Source organism: Saccopteryx leptura, chromosome 5 (assembly GCF_036850995.1).
Source record: "Saccopteryx leptura isolate mSacLep1 chromosome 5, mSacLep1_pri_phased_curated, whole genome shotgun sequence".
Taxonomy (NCBI): Eukaryota; Metazoa; Chordata; class Mammalia; order Chiroptera; family Emballonuridae; genus Saccopteryx; species Saccopteryx leptura.
The window spans coordinates 101,176,757-101,203,627 of record NC_089507.1 but is presented as its reverse complement, the minus strand read 5'-3'; the positions used below and the strand labels follow the sequence as shown (position 1 = coordinate 101,203,627).

The window sequence follows — 26,871 nt, the reverse complement described above, 5'->3', positions numbered from 1 at the left end:
CAACAGAGTCTTCTGTAGAAAGACTGTAGTGAGGGCTCACACTCACCTCACATTATGAACTCCTCTACAGGTTGCACACTTGGTGTGTTAGGGCAGCTGAAGTTGGGAATACAACTTTAGTGGAACCCTCTACTTCAGGGGTGTCTTGGTCATGTGCTCAGTATGGGGAACATGGCCCTTACTCCAGGCCATAATCCCTCAGCCACTGTTGGATACTCTAATTTTATTTCTCCCCAACAAGGTGAGCAGCAAGTTTAGATTAGATATGGCAGACAATCCCTTCTGCCGAATTCTTTATAGCTGGTGAGACCATGGTCACAGGAAGAAGACTGAGAGGGTCCTCTTCTGTGGCTGAGTGTGACCTGCCCCCAGAGTGTCACTAAGCCCCTCACCCATATCCATATATAGGCTTACAGTGACCCACATATTAAATGTCCATGCTCCAAGCCTCTCTATCTTTCCCCTATAGAATTTAGCCCCATAGGAGAGCATATCTAGCACCCAGTCTGACTGACTGTGAAGCTCCATCCTATCTAATGCACAAGAGCTGCTGTGCCGGTGCTGATCACGAGAGTGAACCTTGGCTCAGATGAGCCAGATGTTAGTATCTCTTTCTTAAGATATCATTATAGCAAGGGTTGTTAAGTCCTGAACTGATGCTCTCTGCAGCTGGCCACTGGGTGTGTCCATCCGAAGGCCTCCCTGGCAGGAACCCAGCACAGACCATTGAAAGACACTTGCTGTGACTGTCCGTCAGCAACATTCTTTGAGCTATAAGCAATCCAGAGTTTGTGGCTGCCTCTGCTGGACCCAGGTGCACATGGAAATATCAGCTGCATGCCTAAGCTGGCTTTTACCCATCTAGGTGTGAGGGAAAGTCCACTTAAAAGGCCAAGTTGCCTTGAGTCTCACCTCCTACTGCCTCTATCTGCTGGCTTGTTTGGCTCTCGATTGAAATAAACCTCTGGTAGAGTCTAGAGCAGTGTTTCCCAACCTTTTTTGTGCCATGCCCCACCTTAACCTTTCTAAAATTTTTATGTCCCCCCCCCATGTAACATACATAATTTTTAACATTAAAAAATTGATTTGTTCACTTAATAAACATAAATGATAGGTTCTAGGAAGAAATCACTATGAAATTGTTAACAAAACACAGTAAGTAAAATTTAAAAACATATAATGAAAAACAGAAATTTAAATTCCAAATAATTTTAATACAGATTTTTCTATATTAATTTATTATTTTAATTTAGTGTGATCCTTGTGCTTGATGCTTGCTACCCAGAGATTTTATATTAGGTTCCAATTTGGTTAGCTTTAGTCTCAAGTCTCCACGTTGTGTTATATCCAGACGATTTCTTATTTTTAACAGTAAATCATTTACAGCACTAAATCCACATTTAGCTAAAAATGAAGATGGAAACGGTAGCAATAGTTTTCTTGCACATTTGGTTGAATTTGGGTATTTGATTTCTGTTTCCTCACAAAGCCATGCCATCGCTCCTTTGATATTAAATAAAGCTTTAACTGACTCATCATTTTGCAATTCTGCGAGTTCTTCTTGATACTGCATATTTGATATATCAGACAAATCCACTAACATTGGCTGCATCATCCATGTTGGGAAATCAATTTGTTTTAAATCAGAAAATCTTTCTTTTAAATCAGCTGATAGAATATTCAAATGATTGACAATAACAAGTAAAGCAGTATCAGTTACTTCACATTTTTGGAGCCAATGAAACTGTTTAAAGTTTTTGTTGTTAATATGTTTCTGACATAACTCAATATTGGTAATGAAACCAAATATCTTTGCTTTTGCATCGACAAGAGTTTTATTTGTTCCTTGAAGTTGCTTATTTAATATATTTAGTTTTTCAAAGATATTGGCTAAATAACTCACAAATGCTTTACCATCTATTGTTAACAGATACTTCATTTCAGGTTTGTCGCTTAAAAAATCACTAATAGTATCAAACAGTTCCATAAATCTTTTCAATCAGTTTCCTTTAGATAGCCATCTTACTTCAGTATGAAGTAAAAGTCTCACATGGTCTTCATTTTGTTCTTCACAAAATAGCTTGAAAAGACGCTCACATTTGGCACTAGCTTTAATAGCATTAACATACTTTATTACTGTATGTAATACTTCATTCAGAACAGGCGAGATGTTTTTAGCTACTAAGTTTTCCCTATGAATAACACAATGCACAAGAATCATTTCTGGATTTGCATCTTTCATCAATTTTAAGCAGCCATTTTTCTTGCCCATCATATTGGGAGCACCATCTGCAGCACAAGATGTTATATTTTTCATTGGTATATCATTGACATCTAAGTAGTTTTTTTAGCTTATTATATATATCTTTGGAGGTAGTGGTGCTTTCTAATCTTTTACAGAACAACGTTTCTTCAGCAAAATGTCCTTTATCAATATATCTTACGTAAGTTATCAATACTGCCTCACTGTCTCTCAAAGTTGATTCATCCATTTGCAAGGAGAATTTTCTTGTTTTCAGCTTTTCAATAAGTTGTTTTTCAATATCCTCACTCATTTCATCTATTCTTCTGCTAACAGTATTGTCACTGAGTGGCATAGCTTTTACATCTTTGTCATCTTTTTCAAGAACCGTTTTAAGAAATGCTGATATTGACGGTTTTATTAAATTCTCTCCTATAGTGTGATTTTCTCCAGTTTTAGCAATGAATAAAGAAATTTGATAACTAGCCTCAAGAATATGATTATTAGTTGAAGTATGAGCAGTAAATAGAGATTTTAATGTTGTTCTTTTTTCAAAATTTTTCTTTAAAGTTTTAAAGTAACTCAAATCTGAATTAATATGAGCACTATGTTTCGCCTTCAAATGCGCCTCAAGACGACCTCGTTTCATTGATTTGTTGGTCAAGCATTCTGGCATAAAAGACAAAAAGGAATCCGCTCATCGTGAACAGCGGGTATGAACCTAAATTTTAAATATTCCTCCGAATATTGACGAGTTTTTTTCTTGCTTGCACCACTCATTTTACTATGGGCTATAAGAAATAAAAATAAGATCAATTAAAAACATATTAAAATATGTGTTAAAATATATTCAATGTGACATAGAGTAAACATATACTAAAAATTCATATTTATTTAAATGTACATAACACATTTACTACACTACCACCGCAAATCAAAAGGTATCTATATTTTTTCCACTTGAAAAAATTTTCTGGAAAGTTATGCTTCTAAAATTAAAATTGTCATGCATGCACTATTATAGCCCCAATAATATTTATAAAATATTATTGCTTTCTAGCCCCGATGCAAGAAGTACTTAATAAAGAGTTTACTATTGATAAAAATAAAATCAAATACTTACCAATTATATCTATACAATATATATATGTATATTTATTAAATCAACGAGCTTTTACAACAGTTTTGACTGACACTTATTTCAAATTAACACCAACTGAATGATGTGAAACACTACAGAAGTTGCGATGGGCCAATTAGGTAAGAATAACTGCGTTGTTTAGCGAGTTTTTAAAACGTCTGGGGTTCCCCGCGGCAGATGGCAGGCTCCGCGGTGAACCCAGGATGAAGTTTACTTGACGACGCCAATCACCCAGTTGATATTTTGGTCTCGTCAAACGAAATTATACTGAATAATTATTTACCGCAATTATTTAAGAATTGCATTTTTTGTTAAATTTGGCACCGATATCTAGCATTGCATTTAAATAGCCTGGGGCGAAAGAGTTAAAATTGTGTCGAGTCCATTTTCAAATTGCCCCCCTTAACTATTGAATTGCCCCCCTGTGGGGCGTGGGCCCCATGTTGGGAAACACTGGTCTAGAGTCTGCAACAATTCGTGGATTAGGAAGGGTGGTGGGTGTGTTTCCACCCCTCAGCCCCAATGCAGTCTGTCCAGACTTTTTTCACAGACATCAGTAGGGTGTGTTCTCTGAGACACAGAGATAAGGTCTGCCCGCAGTTTGGAAAGTTTCTACTGTTTCCCATGTGGTAGAATTATCAGTCTTAGTCTCAAGGGTGTGTGCTGTAAAGCTTTGGCCTCAACACAGAAAACTGAGTAACTGACATGCTCCCTTCTTCCGGGCCTCTCCAAACTACCCAGTCCCTCTCCAAACTACTCAGTCACTACAGGATGAGGCAGCAGAGACTCCTGAGGGCAGAGCAGTTGCTTTTTCCCAGAATGATGCTGCTCAGAGGGGGCTGCTCCTCCCAAGTTGGTGATTGCCGAATGACACGACACAGGGGTTCCAGTGGCCATCCCTCACTGTGTCTCTCCCTGGGCCTCAAACTTTACACTCTCTTCATGCAACTGTATTCCTCTAAGCTCTCCCTCCACCGGAGCCTCAGGTAAGTGGCTGTGAACAACATTATCTGCACGGCCCTTTTAAAACTGCACCTGCATCTCCGAGAGCTCCTTCTCTTTCTCACAGACAGAAACTTGGCTCTTTCCACCCCCAAATTCTGTGTAGGCACCTCTTCTAGGCTCTGGGGCTCTAGGCTGGGGCTCTAGGCTTGGGCCTGAGCACGCACACCTCTCAGGCAACACTCCCTGCATTGAGAGTCCCTCTAGACCCTCAGCCACCTTTGCAAGGTAGACATCACAATATTGTGTAACCTAATAATAGAAATAATATCCTTGCTTTTGTAATATTTTATTGGTTAGAAGCAGGTCACAAGTACTATCCACACTCAAGGATGGAGTATTATGCAAAGCATGAATACAGGGAGGCAGGAACCACTGAGGCCATCTGGAAGTGCCCACAGCTCCCCTAATGGAGGATGAGCTCCATGAGAGAGTCCTCTCTCATTAGTAAACTCTGAGAACCCTTAGAAAAGAGGAGAAATATTTGACGTAAACACAGTATTTTTCCAGCTGCAAAGAGAAGATGGATTCTGAAAACAATATGCTGTCAGGCATGATATCAACCTCTAGAGATGTCTTAGGATAATGTTTAAATGCAGGTTTAATGAGTTCTTTTAGAAAGAGAAGCAGAGAGCCTGGTAGCCTCATATGACTTGACTAAGGAAAAAATAGACCCATTATATTTTACTAACAATGTTCATGGGCTGCTGAATTAGGAAGCAAGGAAAAAAAATACTGTCTTTGCACTTAAACAAGACATTAAGTGTAAAACACTGGTGATTATTGAAGGGGGTATTAGACATTTATAACTGTGGTATAATGTACTAAAGGCTATTAACATCAATTGTGAGAACTTTCTTATGATCTGACACAAGACTTAGCCCTAATTTTACAATGAAAATATAAAAAGTATACTCATTAAATTTATAGTTGTGATAAATACTAAATACATGGAATAATGGAATCAGAATTCTGACCTTGACCAGCCAGAGGCATGGGTTGAAAGTAAGATGAATTCTAATGTTATGTCTTTTGGTTGACTGCAACACACCAACTGCACAACTGAATACAGGATGGGGAAACACGGCCTAATGCTATCATTAAACAAAGTAACATTTAGTGGTTTTATCTAGCAGAAGTTCCAGATAGGTTGAGAGTTCAATTTCTCTAATATGTCTTTTTGAACTACATTAATTGATGCTGTCACCATGTGAGGTCACACAAAGTGATTACCCCTCCAGTGAGGTCATATAAGATGTAGGCAGGAGCACAGACTTTTAGGTTGAGTCAGAATTCATAAGGCTGATGGGAAGGAGGGGTGACTTGAGTACGCTTTTTCAGTAGGAGGCATAGCTGAAAGAAAGCACAACTACAGAAATTCATCCTGGATCTCAGGCTATTTTTTTCTTGTCAAAATGATTCAAAGAAACAAGATACAGAATCAGAGGGTGGAATGAGGTCTTGATATAGTGGAAAAAGATAATGAAACTAAGTGTTGGTGGTTGCTAGGTAATTTTCTTACATGTGTGCTTGGGACCAGGCATGGAGGTCTCTGTTCAGGAAGTTCTGTATAATATTATTTTTAATGGTATAGTTGACGAAATGAAGGTTGAGAAACAACTCAAGTCTCAAGATCTGAAAATAGCTCAAATGTCCAACAGTGGACGAGTGGATTAAAAAGCTGTGGTACATATACACCAGGGATAGTCAATTTTTTTATAACTACCGCCCACTTTTATATCTCTGTTAGTAGTAAAATTTTCTAACCGCCCACAAATTCCATATTAATGGTAATTTATAAAGTAGGGAAGTAACTTTACTTTATAAAATTTATAAAGCACAGTTACAGCAAGTTAAAACATATAATAATAATCACTTACTAAGTACTTTATGTCAGATTTTCACTGTTTGGCAGAATATGTCTTTATAAAACAACTTACTATAGTTAAATCTATCTTTTTATTTATACTTTGGTTACTCTGCTACTACCCACCATGAAAGCAGGAAAGCCTACTAGTGGGCAGTAGGGACCAGGTTGACTACCTCTATATACATAATGGAATACTATAGGACCATGAAAAAGGATATATTACCTTTTGCAACAACATGGATGGACCTTGAACCTATTATGCTAAGTGAAATAAGCCAGGCAGAGAAAGAAAAATATCATATGACCACACTCATTTGAGGAATCCAATGAACAATGTGAAGTGAGGAATGGAATAGAGGCAGAGGCGGGGTCAATGGGACCAGAGGGAAAGCAGACAGAGAGAAAGGGGATGATAGGATGGAATCAGAGAAGGGAAAGAGATTGGTAAAATTATATACACATAACAACGTTATTGAGAGCAGAAAAGCAAATTCTGGAAGAAGGGAGAAGGGCACTGGAAGGAGGGGACAAGGGGGATGTTGAGGGGAACATGGGGGAGGGGGGATGTACTAGGGGGGACAGTGGAATCTATGTTAACACAAAAATTTAAAGTCAATAAAAGAAATAAAAATAAAAATGACTAACCTAATGACTATTTTGCATCTTGTGGAGTAAGTCTGCTGTGATGATCATGGACAACTTGACATGGTTATTATTTCTTTTTTAACTTAGGAATCCAGGGAGAGTGATGCTAGAGGGAACATGTTAGCTTCTGTAGTATGCATTATATTTCTGTACACTTGTTCCTGGGAGGTGTGCGTGCTGTGCCTGCAGGGAGCTAGAAGAAGTACAAGGAAGTCCGTGTATCCGTTCCTTTCATTATGTAACCCTGGCCAGCTGCCATCTCAGCCCCGCCTTGCTTATGATTCGTATGAATAAAAATTACTAAAGCCTCGTCTTCTATTTTGGTTGCAGTCCAGAAAAGGAAGGAAAAACAGAGTCCGCTTCACCGGGACTGTAAACAGTGATGGACCCCAAACGTAGCCGTTTTGTGAAACTGCATGATGGACACTTCATGCCAGTGCTTGGACTTGGCACTATTGCTTCTGAAGGTGTAAGTCAAACCCAGGGGAACAGCGGTTTTAATGCAAACAGCCCTACAAGGGCCTAGTTCACAGTGCATGATTTGGAAGGACTCGTGTGGCTTCTATTTTACCATCTCTTATTTTGTACTAAATGAAATGATGAGCCTGACCAGGCAGTAGTGCAGTGGATAGAGCACTGTACTGGGACTCAGAGGACCTAATTTCAAAACCCCAAGGTCTCTGGCTTGAGCACAGGATCATCCGGTTTGAGCAGGGGGGGGGGGGTAACTGGCTTGAGTGGGGGTCACTGGCTTGAGCATGGGATTATAGCCTCATGGGTGCTGGCTTGAGCTCAAAAGTCACTGGCTAGAGCAAGGGATTACTTGCTCTGCTGGAGTCACCTAAGGAGCTGCAACAAAGAATTAATTCTTCTCATCTTCCTCCCTTTCTGCTTGTCTGTCCCTGTCTGTCTCTCTCTCTCTCTGTGTATGTCAAAAAATAAGATAAATGGAATAATGAGCTGTTGACTCTGAGGAGTCAGACATGATAATTCTGCAGGTGTATTATCTCTATTATAACCAATATTACTGTTACTTTTTGGTTACTTAATGTACATAGAATGATTACTATTTATTTCCAGTACTTTACATGCATTATTTTCTTCAGTTCCTCAACAGCCAGCCAGGGTAAGTACCATAATTTGTCTTATTTCTCCCTTGTTCAGAATATAAGCTTGGATGCTCTCCTTGGACACATCTGCTTCTTGGTCAGTGTCATTCTGCTCTTTCTGAGAACTGATGGGCAGGGGGCCCAGGAGGAGAGGACAGCTAACTTGATTGCTTCTGAGGGATTGCGGGGCTGGAAATATTTGCCAGAGAATTAGTCATTAAAATCTGTATTGTATAAGAAGCCACTATTATTTCAATGGTTAGACATTTATTTTCTTATTTATTTATTTACTCACTTATTTTAATTTTTCTATTGACTTGAGAAAGAGAGGCAGAAGGGTGAGAGAGAGAGAGAGAGAGAGAGAGAGAAGCATCAACTTGTGTTGCATGGTCGTTCCATTTGGTTGTTTACTCATTGATTGCTTCTTGCATGTTCCCTGACCAAAGGTTGTACCTGAAGCCTCTGCTATAAAGGCTCTATGCTTTACCCACAGAGCAACCTGGCCAGGCCCCCAGGTGTTAGGCATTTAGAAAGGAAACCTGAGGAGGCATAAGTTACAATGTAGACGGAATCATGCTTCTCATCAGATTTACTATTCTCGCATCCCTATGGTTGAATGCAATACACTTAAAGTGTCAAACGCTGGTAAAGGTTAGGGAGGGGTACCTTTGGGATTGCATAGGTGAGATTACTTCATAAGTGACAGAGACCATTCCATTTCATCTTATAGAGCTATGACATAAATTATCAATAGCTAATAGCTGTCAGACAGGACCAGTTGATTTTCAATGACATAATTATCCATGTATCCACTGTTATAACTTAAGCACAAGTTATGTCTTATAATTGTTACAGTCAACTTTTACTACTGTTGTTAAAGACAGACAATAGAACAAAACATCTCATAACCCCCTCACAAGAATAAAAGTAACATGTACATCTACTTAGAACAGTACAAAGGTAGAAAGGTAAAAAGAAGCTTCTTTCACATCTCATCAGATTTTTTTTCTAATTGCTACTCTCCTGACTCATCAACTATTTACTGTGAGTGTTGGCAGGAACAGGAAGCATGGTCTAGGGATCCTGCATGTGACTTCTTTTGTTCAGTCAGGTGTGTTTTCTGGGAAACGTGCAAACTCAGTATCTCAGATTTAGTCAGTTAGGGATCTGCCATTAGCAATTGAGGCAGGCTGTGTAAATGTCTGGCTGACGCTGCCCACCGGCAGCACCTGTGTGTTGAGGTAAGAAGCAGCAGCCAGTTCTCTGGGCATCTCCTTCCACGTCCACCTGCTCTTGCTTTAGGTTTTCCTGGATTTGGCCCAGGTGTCCTGTCCTCTCAGTCTTTTTACAGAAGTTCCCATGCTGACCAGGGGACAGCCTCATGTAACCCCGTATGTGCAAAAACATGTTGATTTTAGTTAGGTTAGAGGCTAAAATAAATATTAAAGTTAATAAACCAGTGTTTCGCTTGGTGGTCTGACAAGAACAATATTTTTAATTTCATGTGTATGACTGTCAATACAGTCCAGGTAGAATATGTAATTATTAATTACTAAATCAATTATTAACCAATTTTACAGTCAAGAGTAAACTTCTACTTGATATTAAAATCTATCCTAGCAGGAAGGGAGTTTGCACCGAAGTTATTTCTGCTTCTCTGGCATTTTGACAACTAGATAAAGACACTTGATGTAAGGTGAAAAACTACCTAACAATGCTCAATATTACATCTCTAAATGCCAGGGGAAGTGGAGATATTTAAGATGAGGAAGGGTGATGTGACCTTTGGTGATCTGGGGAGGCCTCAAGGAGGAGGTGAGCTGAGTTAAGCAAGGCAGATGTCAGACACAGGCATTCTAATGAACACTGGGATTGGCTTCATTCAAGTAGAAGAGGTATGCTTCTACTTCGGTGTGCTCACAAAAGGTCTGATGCTGATCAAGAGGTGGTCTCACGTAGCCTGCTTCTCCCCTGACCACCACCCATAGTGAAACAGAAGGCACAGAGGACTGAAGACAGAAGGACAATAAGTTGCCTGATGTAAATAATATAAACTTCAGGCAGAGGAGTTCTAAAGTTTTTCTGTGGAAAAGGTGAATTAATTTAAAAGGTTGGACAACATTAAAAATATTCATGATCTTGTCATTAAATAATCTGTCTATGTATGTATACAATAACAACAACAAACCAAGACTTGCTCCAGTTGGGTCCATGGCCATTATAAGTTTCCTTGCCCCTTGTGCCAGCCATCCTAGATCCCAGTCATGCTCTGTTGACCTAAGCTGCTTGTCTAATGGGATAATCACTACCAGGTCTGAGCACCTGGTTACCACGCCTGGTGTTAAATGTTAACATTGTTCTTCACAGTTATTTCCAGGCATGGAAGCAACAAGAGCTGCCCTAGTGACTTTCCTGAACTCTAGCCATGCTCCTTCCTACCACCATTTTATAGGGGCCATGCTTCTTCTGAAAAGCAGGATTAATGACCACTGTTCATATAGTCATACTTTTTCAAACTCAGGGTCTCCTGTCACATGAACTCTGAAGGACTGGGGAGAAGCCATGGCATTGCTTTACGCAGAATCTTTTCTGTGTCATCTAAGAAAATTTTCCCCACTGGAACCAGATCCCTAAATCTGGAAGATCCTAAAATTGAGCAAATAGGCAACATAAATCCCCCAAGTGGCAAACTGAGAGTGAGGATGAGAGATTGTGCTGGGTACTATTCTATTCCTGGGGCTGTTGAACAATTCTGTATTGAATGGTTTGGTTGTCCAGGTTGCATGGAGAAATGATTTTCACTAATTCATTTTAAATTAGAGGTTATACTGCAGTTTAATCCATGCCCCAGAGTATAGGTTTGTTACCAAGTCTTGCCCCATCAAACAAGGAACAAGATACATGTAGAAACAGTAGGTGAACATGCTTTTAAAAAAATAAATTGCTTCTCTTTGAGTCAGGCCAACTGCCAACCCTCCTTATTCATATGTTACAGGTTCCTAAGAGCAAGGTTACTGAGGCCACCAAAGTGGCAATTGATGTAGGTTTCCGTCACATCGACGCAGCATACGTCTATGAAAACGAGGAGGAGGTTGGCAAGGCTATCCGAGAGAAGATTGCGGATGGCACAGTGAAGAGAGAGGACATATTCTACACCACCAAGGTGCTGTGGGCAGAGTGACTAGAAGTCACTGTCAGACCAGATGCGTTATTTTGGAAAAAAAAAAGACAAACTTTGGCATGGATTTGAATTATCTATTTACCTCGAAACAGTGTAAAAGTCTAATATATAAAAACAGAAAGCAGAAAATCATTGCTCTGCCCTGGAATATGTTAAGGGTGGGACATGATTGCTCAGTCTTTCTAAACACAGGCCAGAATTCACCTGTAACTCATGCACGAATAAAGATACTTACCTTTCTTCCCTGCTGTGGGAATTGACCAAGCCGCTCTAGAGTGGTCCACGCCTTTCATTCTCCAGAAAATCCTCTCAGGACATATACTAGCGAGGTTGACATATTATCCAAGAGAGAAGCCAGACTAAGAAATACTGTTTCCAAAGCAGCACTGATTTACCAAAGTTTGTAACAATTTCCTTCAGTCGGAAACCCTGCTTCCAACATAGAGATTGCTGAATGGTCCTGTGTGTGTCTATGTCACTGATGACTCGTTTCCAGGATGTGGACTTTTCAGCAACCCTGTTTCCAGGCATTTATTATATAGGGCAGTAGATTCTATTTTCTCTTGCCTGACATTCCTTGAGTCTCATTTTGGACATGAGTTTGATAATCTAATCCCTGAAAGGGTTAGGTTGCTTTTCCCGGCCCAGTGAAGTTTTCTTCACAGTATTCTTACATTCACTCAAATGAAACTCAGTGTTCTCATTTATAATAAGAACCTCATTTATACTAAGTAACATAAAGTTAGCCCCAGAACTTATTTTTAGATTACCACTGTCTCTTAACTATGATGTTAATTTATTTTCCAATTGTGTGAATCATAAACTATTTTGTTTGTTTGTTTCTTTTGGTTACTGCAGCTTTGGACTACTTTCTTTCAACCAGAATTGGTTCGACAGGCCCTGGAAAGATCACTGAAGAAACTTCAACTGGACTATGTAGATCTCTTCATAATTCATGTGCCAATAGCTATGAAGGTCAGCATTTTTTATCTTCTTTTTTTTTTTTTTTTCAGAGATAGGGAGAGAGTCAGAGAGAGGGATAGATAGGGACAGATGGGAATGGAGAAAGATGAGAAGCATCAATCATTAGCTTTTTGTTGCGACACCTTAGTTGTTCATTGATTGCTTTCTCATATGTGCCTTGACTGTGGGGCTACAACAGACCGAATAACTCCTTGCTCAAGCCAGTGAACTTGGGTCCAAGCTTGTGAGCTTTGCACAAACCATATGAGCCCACAGTCAGCTGGCGACCTCGATGTCTCAAACCTGGGTCACCACATCCCCGTTTGATACTCTATTCACTGAACGACTGCCTGGTCAGGCTGAAGGTCAGCTTTTGATTTCCTTGTTATGCTCAAGAATATTCATCACTGCTGTTACATTTTTATTATCTCACTATACCTAGATATTGGGAGATCTTCCTGAGAGAGGTAGATGTGAGTGTATTAGATAGAACTGCTAAGAGATTTATGACTCTCCTTGAAAGTTGTGTCAATTCATTATCAAGAAATTTTATTCTTATCCTTTACTCTTCAGAAAGATGGAAATTCATTGTCTTACTGCCTCCACTCAAAGCATTGAGAATACTGCCCTTATGTCTAGGTTATGTCCTTTTGTCTGTAGGCCCTTCATGATGAAGGACCTCAAGAAACTTGAGTTCCAAAAGATAGTAGAGACACAATGGGCATTCCACATGTCTTTAAGGAGAGGGTCTCTTGTATATGATTCTTCCGTTCATTCTAAAGGGAAGCACTTTTGGGTGAACCATATTGCACAACTGGGCTCCTCTGGGCATTGCTGGTCCAGCCTCCCATCACAGTGGATATTTGCTGAGCACATCTGGTGTTCTCACTGTCTGGATTGGGTTATCATTAACTGGAACTAAAACGCATTCTTACTAGTAGTGGAAAGTCCCATCCTGCAAACCAGCCTGTCCTTATGAAACAAAATCAATTCTGACTCTAGGATAACTCATTCTTAGTGAAGTTTTATTTTTTGTGGGGGGTGGGTAAAAGGGTGGATGTGGTTGGGGGCAAGGTACTTTGCTATAATCTTTCAGGTGATTCTGATCTTCCTTTCTCTCACTGTCTTCTCTTACACATCTGTCTCATTCTCTCTCTATTTAGTAATAACAGCCTCTTGAAGTTTGGTGCCTAGGTGCCGAGCTACTTAGGCACCAGGAAGACCATTCTTTCAAAATATCCTTCTTGTTCATTCTCTCTCTGTTTTGTATTATAGCCTGGAGAGGAGCTCTTTCCAAAGGATGCCAGTGGGAACTTTATTTTAGAGACTGTGGACCTACGTGACACATGGGAGGTAAGTTCTGCTACTGCCACCCAAAGGCACTGTGACAAGGTGGACATCAATGCACAGGTGTCAAATGAAATGGGTTGTGGTCCTATCTGCTGTCTTCCCTCAGACAAGTCAGTGAATGCCTTTGTACCTGTTCTCTCTTCTGTAAACCAGGGAGTGGAAAGGGGTAAGAGCTAAGGTCTATTTTTAATGTAAACCTCTGTGGCTATTAGAAGGGGTTTCTTTGCCCCACAGATCAGGTTGAGTTTATAAGCCCTAAAAAAGCATCATCAAAAGCAAACTCTAGACAAATTAATTAGAGCTCTATTCCAAGACAAACATACCAAGAGGGGGAAGCTGCTGTCCGCTTAGCAAGAGGAGAGTGAAGCCTGCCCTTCTACACCCTATCCTAGTCACTTGTTTCACCATTCTAAGAAAGACGAAGCAGAAAAACCTCTGACCAGGGGAAAACCTAAGAGTTTCTCTTTGCCCTTACCTCTGACACCATTTGTTAGGGAACTATTAAGTGCCTAACAGTAAAATATGCACTATGGAAGGGGGCAGGCAGCTGAACAGAATTTAAAATTATCTTAATGTCTATTTATTGCCCTGGGTGTGTATGTCACAGATTCAAGGACATGAGCTATGTGTACATAGCAATTAAGTACTGTAGGAAATAATATATTCAACTGATAAAGCTGTTTGGCTCAACCAAATTGTTATGTACATTAAGACAGATTTCCAGTTTTTGAAAAGTTCACTGTCAAATGGAAAAACTAAACTGCACTAAAGGTTTGCCATACATGTCCTTTCTCCCCAGGCCCTGGAGAAGTGTAAGGATGCAGGTTTAACCAAGTCCATCGGGGTGTCCAATTTCAATCGCAAGCTGCTGGAGATGATCCTGGATAAGCCAGGGCTCAAGTACAAGCCCGTCTGCAACCAGGTGAGCCTGTGCCCATGGAAACTTCTTTACTTTCTGCTCTTCACATCCCTTTTCTTGATGTCAGCTGCATAGATGATTGTTCCTTTATTGCAATAGGAAATTTCAGAGAAGAAACAGGTTGAGTGGAGTGGAAAGATCCTGCCTTCCATCATTCAGTGATGGGATTGAGCTTCCCAGGAGATATTGAGGTGGAGAAGATAAGTTGGTGGGTAGTAGTGTTGGTCTGAAGCTCAGTCAGGCAGTCAGTGCTAGAAGTACATGTCTGAGAGTCCTTGCTTTATGGGTGGCAATTAAACTCAATTAAAAATTAAGTTTTCAATTAAAATTGAAATGGATTCTCTTTCCTAGGGAAGTTCATAGAATGAATGGGAAGGGGTTGGAAAGTCAACATTTAAGGCTCTGGTTAGAGGGTTGAGTACAAGCTGGCAGACAGGGAGGAAGAAAATGAGGAGCATGTGGTGTCAGGAAAGCCAAAGAAGACACTGGAAAAGGTGATTGAGAGCCATGGGTGAATCCTGCCGGGAGTAGCCAATCAACATAGGGATATAAAGGGTGTGGGATTTTATGACTTGGAGTTCCTGGGAAACCTCTTAGGATCAGGTTCAGAATGGTAAGGGGGAAGGCTAGGTAAAGCAAAGCAGTGCAAAGTGAGGAAGTAGATAAATCATAATTTAAAGAAATATGTATTTTTTAAATAACAATGCTGCCAATGCTGAAGCATAATGATGTTGTACAGCTATATATCCCTTTTGTAAAACTGTTTGAAAATTATGCAAGAAACCATTCAGAAATTTATACTCTTCATTTTAGTTATTTATTTTTAGGAATCTATTTGTATAAAATAACTCATAATATGTTAAAATATATTCCTCACTCCTTCCTCCTCTCTCTCTCTTTCTCTCAATTCATTTGGGAGAGAAACTAAACATTTTTTCTTTTATGTTTTTCTTCACAGTTGGCTTCATTATGGATAGATTCCTGGGATACAATTGAACACATTATTGTCTTATTTTTCTTGTAAATTGGAATTAAAACTAAAGACTTGGGGATCACATATATGTAATTGTAAATTCATCGATTTCAACAAATGAAGTTACTTTTTTTTGATGATTAAATTATCACCATTATAATCAGAACATTCCTCTTCAGATGACATCCCTCAGTGTCCTTCCTGTCTCTGAGTTTTCTAAAATGTAAAATGTTTCAGCTCAATTTGCAGCTTTTTTGCCCAGTATTGAAATCAGGCAGTTTTCTAAGGAATCTTGTATTTTTATGTAGAAAAGCACATGTATAGGTCACAACGTGTGTATAATAGTCTTTAAGTATTATAAACACTAACAAAAATTAACAAGAATATTGTTTTATCACTTCTGAAAACCAATAACATTTGAAGGTATTTCAAAAGGTGCTTGAAAAAATGACCAATCTAGAAAACATGGTGCATATATTGTATATTTTTTCAAAGGCTTTTCAAATTCACATGGGGCTCATGTACTCTGATACCTCCTTGTCTTGCCAATTCACAGGTGGAATGTCACCCATACCTCAACCAGAGCAAACTCCTGGAATTCTGCAAGTCGAAGGACATTGTTCTTGTTGCCTACAGTGCCCTGGGGACCCAAAGAGACCCAAACTGGTAATGAGAATATCAGCGTTAACCTATGTCAGCATCTCTATTGGTGATGAAACAGTTTTTTTTAATTAGGTTTCAACATTTTTTAAGTGTGTGCTTGAGAGAGAGACAGAGACACAGACAAGAAGGAAAAGAGATGAGAAGCATCATCTTGTAGTTGTTCATTGATTGTTTCTCATGTATGCCTTCAGTGGGATGGGGTTGGCAGGGTGTCTCTAGCTAAACCAGTGACCTCTTACTCATGCCAATGACCTTGCGCTCAAGCCACCAACCTTTAAGCTCAGTCCAGAGACCATGGGATTGTATTGATGATCTCATGCTCAAACCTGTGAGCATATTTTCTAGCTGGTGACCTGGGAGTTTCCAACCTGGGACCTCAGTGTCCAAAGTCTATGCTCCATCCATTGTTCCACCACTGGTCAGGAACCTTTTAACATTTTATTATAGAAAACTTCAAACATAAATAAAGCAAACACAATAGTGTAGCAAGTGCCTTCACTGAACTTCCAGTCATAGATGTTTTTTCATTCTTGTTTCACGCATGCATCCATCAACTTCAAATTCCACCCCAAAAATATTTTTAAAAGTGATTTTATGATAAAATTTATACAGATTTTTCATGCATAAATCTTAGTTGTATATGTTGACAAGTGGATATATTGCATAACAAATATTTCTCTTCAATTGTCTGGGAAATTGGGGACACAGGGACACACTCTCCATTTCCAGTTCTACATCCTTCAAATCTCCACTTTCTGATCTTGTTCACAGGGTGGACAAGGATAGCCCTGTTCTCTTGGAGGACCCAACCTTGAATGCCATTGCCAAGAAACACAACAGAAGTGCAGGTCAGGTGGCCCTGCGCTACCAAGTGCAGCGGGGTGTGGTGGTTCTGGCCAAGAGCTTCAATGAGAAGAGAATCAAAGAGAACTTCCAGGTACAGACTAGATACTGTCTCTCCAGATTGAGGAATGGGTGCTGTACTGGGGGCCATGTCTCTCACCTTCCAGCATGTCCCCATGTTCATTTATTCCCATGCATTTCTCTCTGTGCTGTGGGGCAGCTTGGAAGAGTGGTAGAGAGAGCACTGGGCTCACAGTCCTAGATTTTATGGCCCCTAAGCCTGGCTTTGTGGCATCCTGGTTTTGTGACAATGAGTATATTTTATTTTTGTTTTTTCATCAATTTTAGGTGTCTTAACATGCAGAAAAGAACTTTTAAAACCCTGTTTTTTTTCCTTCTTCTTCTTTACAAAATGAATCCCTATTTGTATTTCAGTATCAAACCTGAATAAGATTAGCTGCTTTGCTGAAACACTGTGAACCAGCAGAGTTGTGGTTCACCATTGTACTTGCCATGGCTCTGTTAGGGAGTTTTCTCCTTATTAAACTAAACTTGTTTCTATGTCAGTGTGCTCTCTAGACAGTGAGATCCTAAATGCTGTTACTTCCTCTGGGTCATCTTTTACCATCTTTGCCCTAGCAAACTCCTGACAGGTAGGAAGCTACATATAAGTTTATAAACTGACAAATGAATGAATAAAAAGTTCCAAGCATCCCCAAACTACAGCCCGCGAGCTGCATGCAGCCCACTGAGGCCATTTATCCAGCCCCCCACCGCACTTCCAGAAGGGGCACTTCTTTCATTGGTGGTCAGTGAGAGGAGCACTATATGTGGCGGCCCTCCAATAGTCTGAGGGACAGTGAACTGGCCCCTTGTGTAAAAAGTTTGGGGACCCCTGGATCAATCAGTGATCTTCACTTATTTTGTTGTGAACCTCATGAGAAACTATGTGAACTCTATCCCATTTTGAAATAACACCTAACAGTTTCATCATGAGTGTAATATTTGCAAGAGATAACATTTAAAACATATTATTTATTATGTGTATACTCGAAAATCTTGAAGCTGTAGGTTTTGTTTACTCAATTTATAGAAATATCTAATAGTCAAATCTAAAACTCATTGTTAAACTAATCAGAAAATCCCTTTTTATATTATTTTATTATTATCATTTTTAGTTCAACTCAACACATTAATATATATCTCCATGACAACCAAGTTACTTCTGGAGTATATTTTTAAGATGAATAAAAGCTGGAGCAACAAATGATAGATAGATAATTAGATAGATAGAGCATTGAGTTTTCTATGAAATTGTCCCCTGGATGAAGTAATGTGCTTCCTGCTTTAATATTTCTTTTATCAAAGATCAGTCTCCTTTGCTATTATTGACTTTCCATTAGGGGAGAGTAAATTTGTATCATCAAATAAAAATGAATTGGACTTAAGTAAGAAAGACTTTATTCAAAAGGGAGAACTCCCTGAATGTTGAATCTATAAATATCTCATAGACGAATCATAAAGATTTTTTTCATAGGGGAGTAAACATGATAGGGGAGGGAATGAGCAGGCACGTGGTTGAATAATTGATCAGTGAATGCTTTTCTAGGGGTCAGCAGTTTCTTGGAGAGGTCTTCACAGGGGGTTGCTTTTCCTTCGAAACTTGCTTAAGTTCCAGGCCACATCAAATTTTAGGGGGTATTTGGGGGAGGGGGAAACCAGACTCAAGTTTGGTCCAATCAGAAGGTATTTTGTTCAGATTGTCTAACTATGTGTTTAGAAAAAATAAAAAGGGTTTCTCTTTCTTTTTCTGTTTCAAGCAATTCTCCTAGAAAGATTTAGGATCGATGTGTTACATAAGTCTTTCTTTTGTGAAGTGGAGCCGAGAAGGAGAGGGAATGGGAAAGGAGGAGTGGAGAACCCAGGAGGAGAGTTCTCGGGCTGGTACACCCAGAAGTGATGACAGGGACTCTTCCCCCATGCTCCCCTGTCTCCGTTTAGTCAGAAAGTCCTCAGTTCCCAGGTGGAGGCTAGCTGCCTTGGGGAGAGTTTAATGTGACTCTTTCTTTCCTTTCAGGTTTTTGACTTTGAATTGACTCCAGAAGACATGAAAGCAATTGACGGCCTCAACAAAAATTACCGATATTTTAAACTTGCATTGTAAGTGATTTTTAGGTTGTTTTCCCTGACTGTTTTCTATAGCAGGCAGATTAGCAGGGATACTCGGCTTCTTTAAATCAGGGATACAGGTCTGATTTTTGGTGTAGAAAAACAAGAGCTTTCGGAGACATGAGACCAGAAGTTTATTCCAGGATTAGTTTCTGACCTAAAAGAAATGTGAGTGGGGCCCAGGACAGACCATTGGTAAATGGCCAAAGTTTGCACCATAGTAAATTTTTTACTTTTATGCCTTCAATTCAGTGACTAATATGCCTTCACTAAGCTGTGACTTACCCATTTGACACAGAAGTCACAGTACCTATGGCCCACAGTACTTTCTCAGATGCTAATCTAAAAAAAAAGCCCATTCAAAGTAAGAAGCAACAATCATTTATTGAGATCATTAACAGTAGCTATTTGGGAATCATAAATATAGGCAGAAGCCCAAATAACATTTGGAATGAGAGACAAAGGCAATGGGTGTTTATGAGGAAGGGGAACAATAATTACATCCAGAGAAGGAAGGAATTGATGTTAATTCTAAACAATGGTTTTAATTTTCAGTCTAGTAGTCATCAGCCCACTACTCATAGTAACTACTTTGTTCTTGTCCTTGAAAACAGTTTGTGGGGATCCAATGTTGCTTAGGACTAGACCCAAGGACATTTAGCCCTTTATAACATTCCAGAACTTAGAGGCTTAGACATGCAAGGCTCATTTTAAGGTGGCTCCATTTATATTGTTCTAATAGCAGTCTATGAAAATGTTTCATCTCTAATTCTCTTTAAAATCAGGGGAAAAAAAACATGGTTATATTGTTAATGACCATGTAATAATGAATTCAGCCTGAACTCTATTCATTTGTGTCTTAACACAACTGTAAAATGTAACAATAATATTTATTATGGAGGGGCCCATGAAGGTAAGTGTGGGAAAGTCATAATGTGGACCCGCTTCCACCTCCTCCTGGAGAGGCCAGTGGCTTTTCTCCTTATGTGCACATTCCTTTCCCACTTCTCCGTCCCTGTCTTCCAAATGTATCTCTCCACTGGCCTTTTATCCTTATCAGAAACTCCATTTTCTCAGTTATATAATTTGACCAAACTGAAGTATAATTGGATCTTGAAATTTATTGACCCTAGTGACTCCAGCAGCGTATACCAACTTAATTTCTGAAAGCAGTAATTACATTGGCAGGTATGTTCATGTAGGCACACATCTCATCTCCTCAAGAGAGTAGAAGTTCTTTAAAGGAGGGAGCCTGAGTTATTAAATGAATTTGTTAAAAAGAGCCGCAGAATCTTTACTATTAGCATTCTGATGATCCAGGGACAAAAGTGACACATGGGCCAAAATAACTATCACATTTTAGCTGTAGCACTTACATCCTGTGGCTAACTGTGATCTAGTGCACGCGGGTGTGAGAATTGAGCACATACACCAGGAGCTGCATGTCTGCGTGTTGAGGTGGAAGGACGAGTATGGTTAGAACGTGAAGAGTTTTGGGCCCATCCTGACTGCATCCACAGAAACCCTCCTTTGACAGCCTGAGACTGAATTAGTAAATGAATATCTCCCTTTCTCTTTCAGTGCTGCTGATCACCCTTATTACCCATTTTCTGAAGAATATTGACTGTCAGCTATCCACAATAAGTTCCACCAAAATCTCTTGCTTCTAAGGGTGTGGAGAGGATTCCTGCACTTGGTGGAAGTGATTAAAAGCAGTTCTGTAGTTCCAGGTACCTTGCCCTTTTTCTTTTGAAATATTTTTTTAAATGTTGTAATAAATACTTTCAAATAAAGATGGTTGTTTTCCTCATAATTAAAATGTATAATACATAAATATTACAGAAAATTTGGACAATGAAATGTAAAGGAGAGAGAATAAATATAACCTATACTTAGCCTATTTAAACATTCTGAAACTTTGGGTGCACTTTCCTTTATGATTTTTCTATACAAATTGTGTTTGTGTATCTTTAAATAAAAAATTGAAATAATCTTCAACCTTTAGGTTCTATACATTTTTTAATACTTAGCATAAATATTTTTTCAAACAATCAAATATTATTTAAAAATTTCAGTATTATATTTTAGTGTTGTAAAGCAGTGCATCTTATTAATTTATTCACTTTAAGAATCATCTGCCTACATTTTGTCAATGTTATTATCTTGCACATTTTGCCATTTGTTTATTTATCATTCAACATATCTTCAATGAAAGTTCTTTATGTGCCAGACATTGTTTTATCAATAAGTAAAATAGAAATAATTAATTTTTTATAGATAAATTTTTATTAATGTTAATGGGGTGATATCAATAAATCAGGGTACATATATTCAAGGAAAACATGTCCAGGTTATCTTATCATTCAATTATGTTGCATATCCATCTCCCAAAGTCATATTGTCCTCCATCACCCTCTGTCTAGTTTTCCTTGTGCCCCTCCCCCTCCCCCTTTCCCTCTCCTCCTTCTCTCCCATGGCCCCCCTCCCCCCCACCCCCAGTAACCACCACATTCTTGTCCATGTCTCTTAGTCTCATTTTTATGTCCCACCAATGTACGGAATCATGTAGTTTTTTTTTTATTTTTATTTCACTTCGTATCATGTTATCAAGATCCCACCATTTTGCTGTAAATGATCCGATGTCATCATTTCTTATGGCTGAGTAGTATTCCATAGTGTATATGTGCCACATCTTCTTTATCCAGTCTTCTATTGAGGGGCTTTTTGGTTGTTTCCATGTCTTGGCCACTGTGAACAATGCTGCAATAAACATGGGGCTACATGTGTCTTTACGTATCAATGTTTCTGAGTTTTGGGGGTATATACCCAGTAGAGGGATTGCTGGGTAATAAGGTAGTTCTATTTTCAGTTTTTTGAGGAACGACCATACTTTCTTCCATAATGGTGTACTACTTTACAGTCCCACCAACAGTGAATGAGGGTTCCTTTTTCTCCACAGCCTCTCCAGCATTTGCTATTATTACCTGTCTTGTTGATAATAGCTAATCTAACAGGTGTGAGGTGGTATCTCATTGTAGTTTTGATTTGCATTTCTCTAATAACTAATGAAGATGAGCATCTTTTCATATATCTGTTGGCCATTTGTATATCTTCCTGGGAGAAGTGTCTGTTCATGTCCTCTTCCCATTTTTTAATTGGATTGTTTATTTGTTTGTTTGTTGTTGAGTTTTATGAGTGAAAGAATTAAATTTGAATAAAAAATGTTTTGAGTTTACAGTCCAGTGAAGGAAGAAGACTATGAAAGAGACAGAAAGTGTTTGGCTGTTTGAACTGAGGAATGCCCATTGGGAGATAAGTCTGCATAGGCTCTCAGGATATTGTACACTTGATAAGCAGAGACACTGCTTTTTTCTCAAGAAGTTTGTATAGCCTTGGGTTAGAAACCAAGTGTTTCCCTTCTGAGAAAGGAAGGCACTGTTCAATAATATGAAGAAAATACTGCCTCCCAGATAAAGGGTAGTATGTTTAATGCTCACTCTCATGGATCTAGGTTCCCTAGACCCAGGTTTTCTCCTGTATCTCAACCCACTGCCTCTTCAGTAATCTTCTGAGCCCCTTCACTTCACCCTTGTAAAAATGGGGGCTCAAGGAACTAGCCCAACTAACCTTATTGTAGGAAATAATTTCACAGTATAAATACATCAAACAATCACATATACTCTAAACTCACACAGTGTTATACGTCAACTACCTTATATCTCAGCGGAGCTGGAAAAAAATGCTATTATTTTGCTACAGCTATTGTTGTGAGTCATAAACTGCCTTCTACCAGCACCCATGAATTCATGCATGCTCATTTATTAGCTTGTGAGTCCGGTCAAAATCTTATGTCATTCCTGATCCTTGACAGTGATGTGAAGAAAATGAAGCAGTCTTCCCTGATTAGGCTAGCTCAAGTGGTTAGAGCATTTTCCCAATAAACAAAGCTGCAGGTTCAATCCCCAATCAGGACACATGTATAAATCAACCAATGAATGCATAGAATAAGTAGGACAACAAATGGATGTTTCTCTCTCTCTACTTACTTCTGTCTCTCAAATCAATACATTAAGAAAAGAAAAAAACAATTGAAGTCAGCAAAACTTTCCTTTTTTTTTTTCTGTTAGTTCCCAGGGAGTTTATTTGTTTAGGTTAGGTTAAGTAATAAATTAAATAAAAATTTATTCTATCAATATTTCTCCTTTAAGCAGATTTGCTGTTGGTGTTACAGAACTAAAGGGGTTCAATCACCTGCATGAATCGAAGCCCAATAAAATGCAAAAAATAATTTGAAGGCAAATAAATGTTATTAATAAAGGAAATAGCACCATGTCAGGAGTCACAGACACCATGCTCATGCTCAAAGACATGTCTCCCACATTGCTTCTAAAGTATAGGCTAAAAAGGGAGAAAATTATTAATTATGGTGGAATTAAGATTATAGACTCTATTAATTGGTAGGCACTAGGGTATGAATTAGTTGATTCTTGCATCTGGTCCTGACATCAATTAGCCACATAGTTACTCTTTCTGGTTGTACAAGGATGTGGTTGGTGGAATAGTCCACTTTTTATCTAAAACACAACAGAGGCTTATCTTTATTTGTCTGAAACATTGTCCCTATGGTCAACAGACCCTGAGTTTCATACTTATAATTAGTTCATGCGTACCAGAATCTCATCATCTTGAGAGTTAGATCATTGAGTGGATGTGCAAGGAAGAAGGAGGTGGGTGTCAGGTTGTTGGATGAGGTCAATTTGGATCAAAGGAAAGGAAAGAGAAAACATTATATTAAATAAATGAAGTTTCTGTGCAGTTAGACTGGATGAGCCTCATGGGATTTCTACTTCTTAGTCTGTTTTTGTACCAATCATGTGAGACAAATGTCTCTACAACCCAGATAATTGCTCTGTCTTTATTTATGTCAACCTTTAATATAAAGCTGAGACCCACAGCTAACAGAGATTCTTACTCATGTGCTCTGTAGTAAAGCTTACAGATCACTATGTTCTTTTAATTTTTGTTACTTTTTTTAATTTTAGTGAGAGGAGGGTAGGCAGACAGACAGACTCCTGAATATGCTCAGACTGGGACCCACCTGGCAAGCCCACTAGAGGACAATGTTCTGCCCATCGGGGGTTGTTGTTCAGTTGCTCAGCAATAGAGTCATTTTTTTAGCACCTGAAGTGAAGGCCACAGAGCCATCTTCAGTGCATGAAGCTTATTCACTGGAATCAAGTGGCTCTGAGAGGGGAAGAGAGAGAGAGAAGTGGATGGGGAAAGATGGAGAAACAGATGGTTGTTACTTTTGTGTGCCCTGACCAGGAATAAAACCCAGGATATCCACAAACTGGCCAACACCAGATCACTAAGATCTAAGTGCTTATCAAGCAGTTCTGAATAGGCCAAGGTTAGAAACCCCTAATCCAGATTGTCTTGTGACATTAGAAGAATGGCAGCTGAGAGATTCACTTAATATCTCCTCTTGAAGTTTTAACAATTTGAACATCCATAATTCAACAAAGCATTGCCTGTCCAATGTACAAATATGTTTGAAAAATCTTCACATTGAAACATCTGAAAATGGGCAAGTGAATATGAACTGGGGATGTGGGAAGAGAGAAGAGCTGAGACTAACCTGGAGCTGGGAGATCACAATGCCAAGCTCACGTGTAGGGCTCTGCCCATAGAGGGGAGAAATCAGGTTCCCACTGCCATTCCCTCAAGCCAGGAGGAGCAACAATATTCAGAGAGTATTCTTGCAGGAGTGACAATACAAGCCAGAGTAGAGTCCCAAGACCTGGTCAGAAATGAAGCACAGTGGTGCAGCCACAGTTGTCTTGCAATTGGCATTTCAGACAGAGAAACAAAGCCATGGAGCCTGGTTGTTTTCCCTAAATTTTCCTAAGGAAGCCCAAGAAGAAGCTTTAGCAGTGAGTGTTAGGTTGCAGAGAACCTTGTTTGTAAAGGAAAGAACTAGTACTCTTGAAACACATTTTCCATGAGCAACAGGTGCACTCTACAGCTAATGCCAGTGTTAGGTGAAGACACACAGAGGATGCCTCAGAGGTCTGCAACCAACATTACTGGAAGAACAGGGAAAAATAAAAAAGCAACCAGATTCTTCCAGTTCACCCCACCCTCAATTATCACAGCTGCACTTCTGACAGTGTCTGGTTGCAGAGAAAAGCACTGGAATTTCATAAATTTGAAAACGTAGTGCCACCACATTCTCCCCTTGGGCTTGTCTTTGAGTCTGAAGTAAAGGGAAATAGAGGAGACACCCCCATTTACTGGGAACACATCTAATTTTACTTCACTCCTAAGAGATCTGATAAGTTGGAGCATGTAAGAAAGCTATAAAGCTTGTGATCAATGCCAACTACTTGAAAACAATAGAAGAACTTATCAATATACCAGAAAAATGTCATTCATACATAAATGCCCAGACAGAGTTAGTTAGAATTCATCAACTACCATGAATAACTAAGGTAACAGATAGCTCAGGAAGAAAATTAAAAATCTCTGCATAATAAACTTAAAGACAAGAAAATATGTGATTTAAATGCCAGAGAATTCAAGATTGCAATTCTGACAAAACTCAACAAGATGCAAAAAAAAAAACAAAAACAAAAAAAAAACTCAGTCAGTTTAACACACTCAGGAGCAAAATTACTTAAAAATATGAGAACTTTAACAAGGATATTGAAACTCTAAAAGACCAGATAAAAATTCTGGAGATAAAATTTCCATAAAAGAGATAAAAGAGCAAACTAACAAGCAGAGAAATTAGAGCTGACAGGACAAAGGAAATAATTAGTAGTATGGAAGATAGAAATCTAGAAATGATGCAGAGGGAACAAGAGATAGACTTGAATTCTTTTAAAAAGTGAAAGAACTTTATAGGAACAATCTGATTTAACCAGAAAGCATTATAGAAAATAATAGGCATACAAAACAGAAGAGTGAGAGAAAAGAATGGAGAGCTTATTCAAACAAATGATTGACAAGAACTTCCCACACATATGGAAAGAGCTACACCCTCTAATCTAGTGATTTTCAAAATTTTTATCTCATGGCACACATAAAATAATTACTAAAATTCTTGCAAAGCAAAAATTATATTTTGCTGATCTGAAAAAAATAAGTATAATTTTCATCATTCACACTGGATGGTTATTGTTTGGGTTGTTATTTTTTATTAATCTCAAAGAAAAGAGCCAGTGATCCTGACTAAATAGTCAGATATCTGATCATATGTTTTAAATTCCTGTGCCACACCAGTGTGCTTCTTGTGACACACTAGTTGAAAATAGCTGCTTTAATCCAGAAGTAAACAAAAAACTTAATTACCTCAATATAAAAAGGCCTTCTCCAAGCACATTGTATTAAAACTATCAAAAAATTAATGACAAAGAAAAAATGTTCAGCACAGCCAGGAAAAAGAAGAAAGCAACCAATAAAGGAAAGCCCATTTGGTTATCATTGGACTTCTCAGCAGAAACTTTACATGATACAAAAGAGTGGAATTAAATACTCAAACTAGTGACAGAGAAAAATTACTGGTTAAGAATACTACAGTAGAGATGACGTCAGAGTAATGGCATGGTAGGAAGCGATACCGATAAATCTCCCCCAAAACTCAACAAGATCTTCAACCAGAAACAGAAAAACCTATCCTTGGAGCCTCCAGATGTTTCGCAATACACCCGAAGGTATGGTCGAGAGAAAAATTGGCTAAGTATGTAATCAAACCACGAAGGAAATAGGGAGTAAGAAATGCTTCGCCTTCCTCACTAAC

General features: G+C 38.9%; 1 protein-coding gene across 2 annotated transcripts in view; it reads left to right on the top strand.

Annotated features, from left to right (window-relative positions):
• The window catches only part of LOC136405685 (aldo-keto reductase family 1 member C15-like), a 470,894-nt gene extending 449,826 nt beyond the window's left edge, over positions 1–21,068 (top strand). The window contains exons 1-9 of one of the 2 annotated variants that reach the window (XM_066385163.1): positions 7,152–7,369; positions 11,005–11,172; positions 12,049–12,165; positions 13,429–13,506; positions 14,303–14,425; positions 15,952–16,061; positions 16,830–16,995; positions 18,979–19,061; positions 20,652–21,068. In XM_066385163.1, the coding sequence (XP_066241260.1) occupies positions 7,283–7,369; positions 11,005–11,172; positions 12,049–12,165; positions 13,429–13,506; positions 14,303–14,425; positions 15,952–16,061; positions 16,830–16,995; positions 18,979–19,061; positions 20,652–20,694 (975 nt within the window). In that variant the 5' untranslated portion in view covers positions 7,152–7,282 and the 3' untranslated portion in view covers positions 20,695–21,068. Of the gene's footprint in view, positions 1–7,151; positions 7,370–11,004; positions 11,173–12,048; positions 12,166–13,428; positions 13,507–14,302; positions 14,426–15,951; positions 16,062–16,829; positions 16,996–18,978; positions 19,062–20,651 lie in introns of those variants that run through there. The other variant, XM_066385164.1, reaches the window with a different exon arrangement.
• The last annotated feature ends 5,803 nt before the right edge of the window (positions 21,069–26,871 follow it).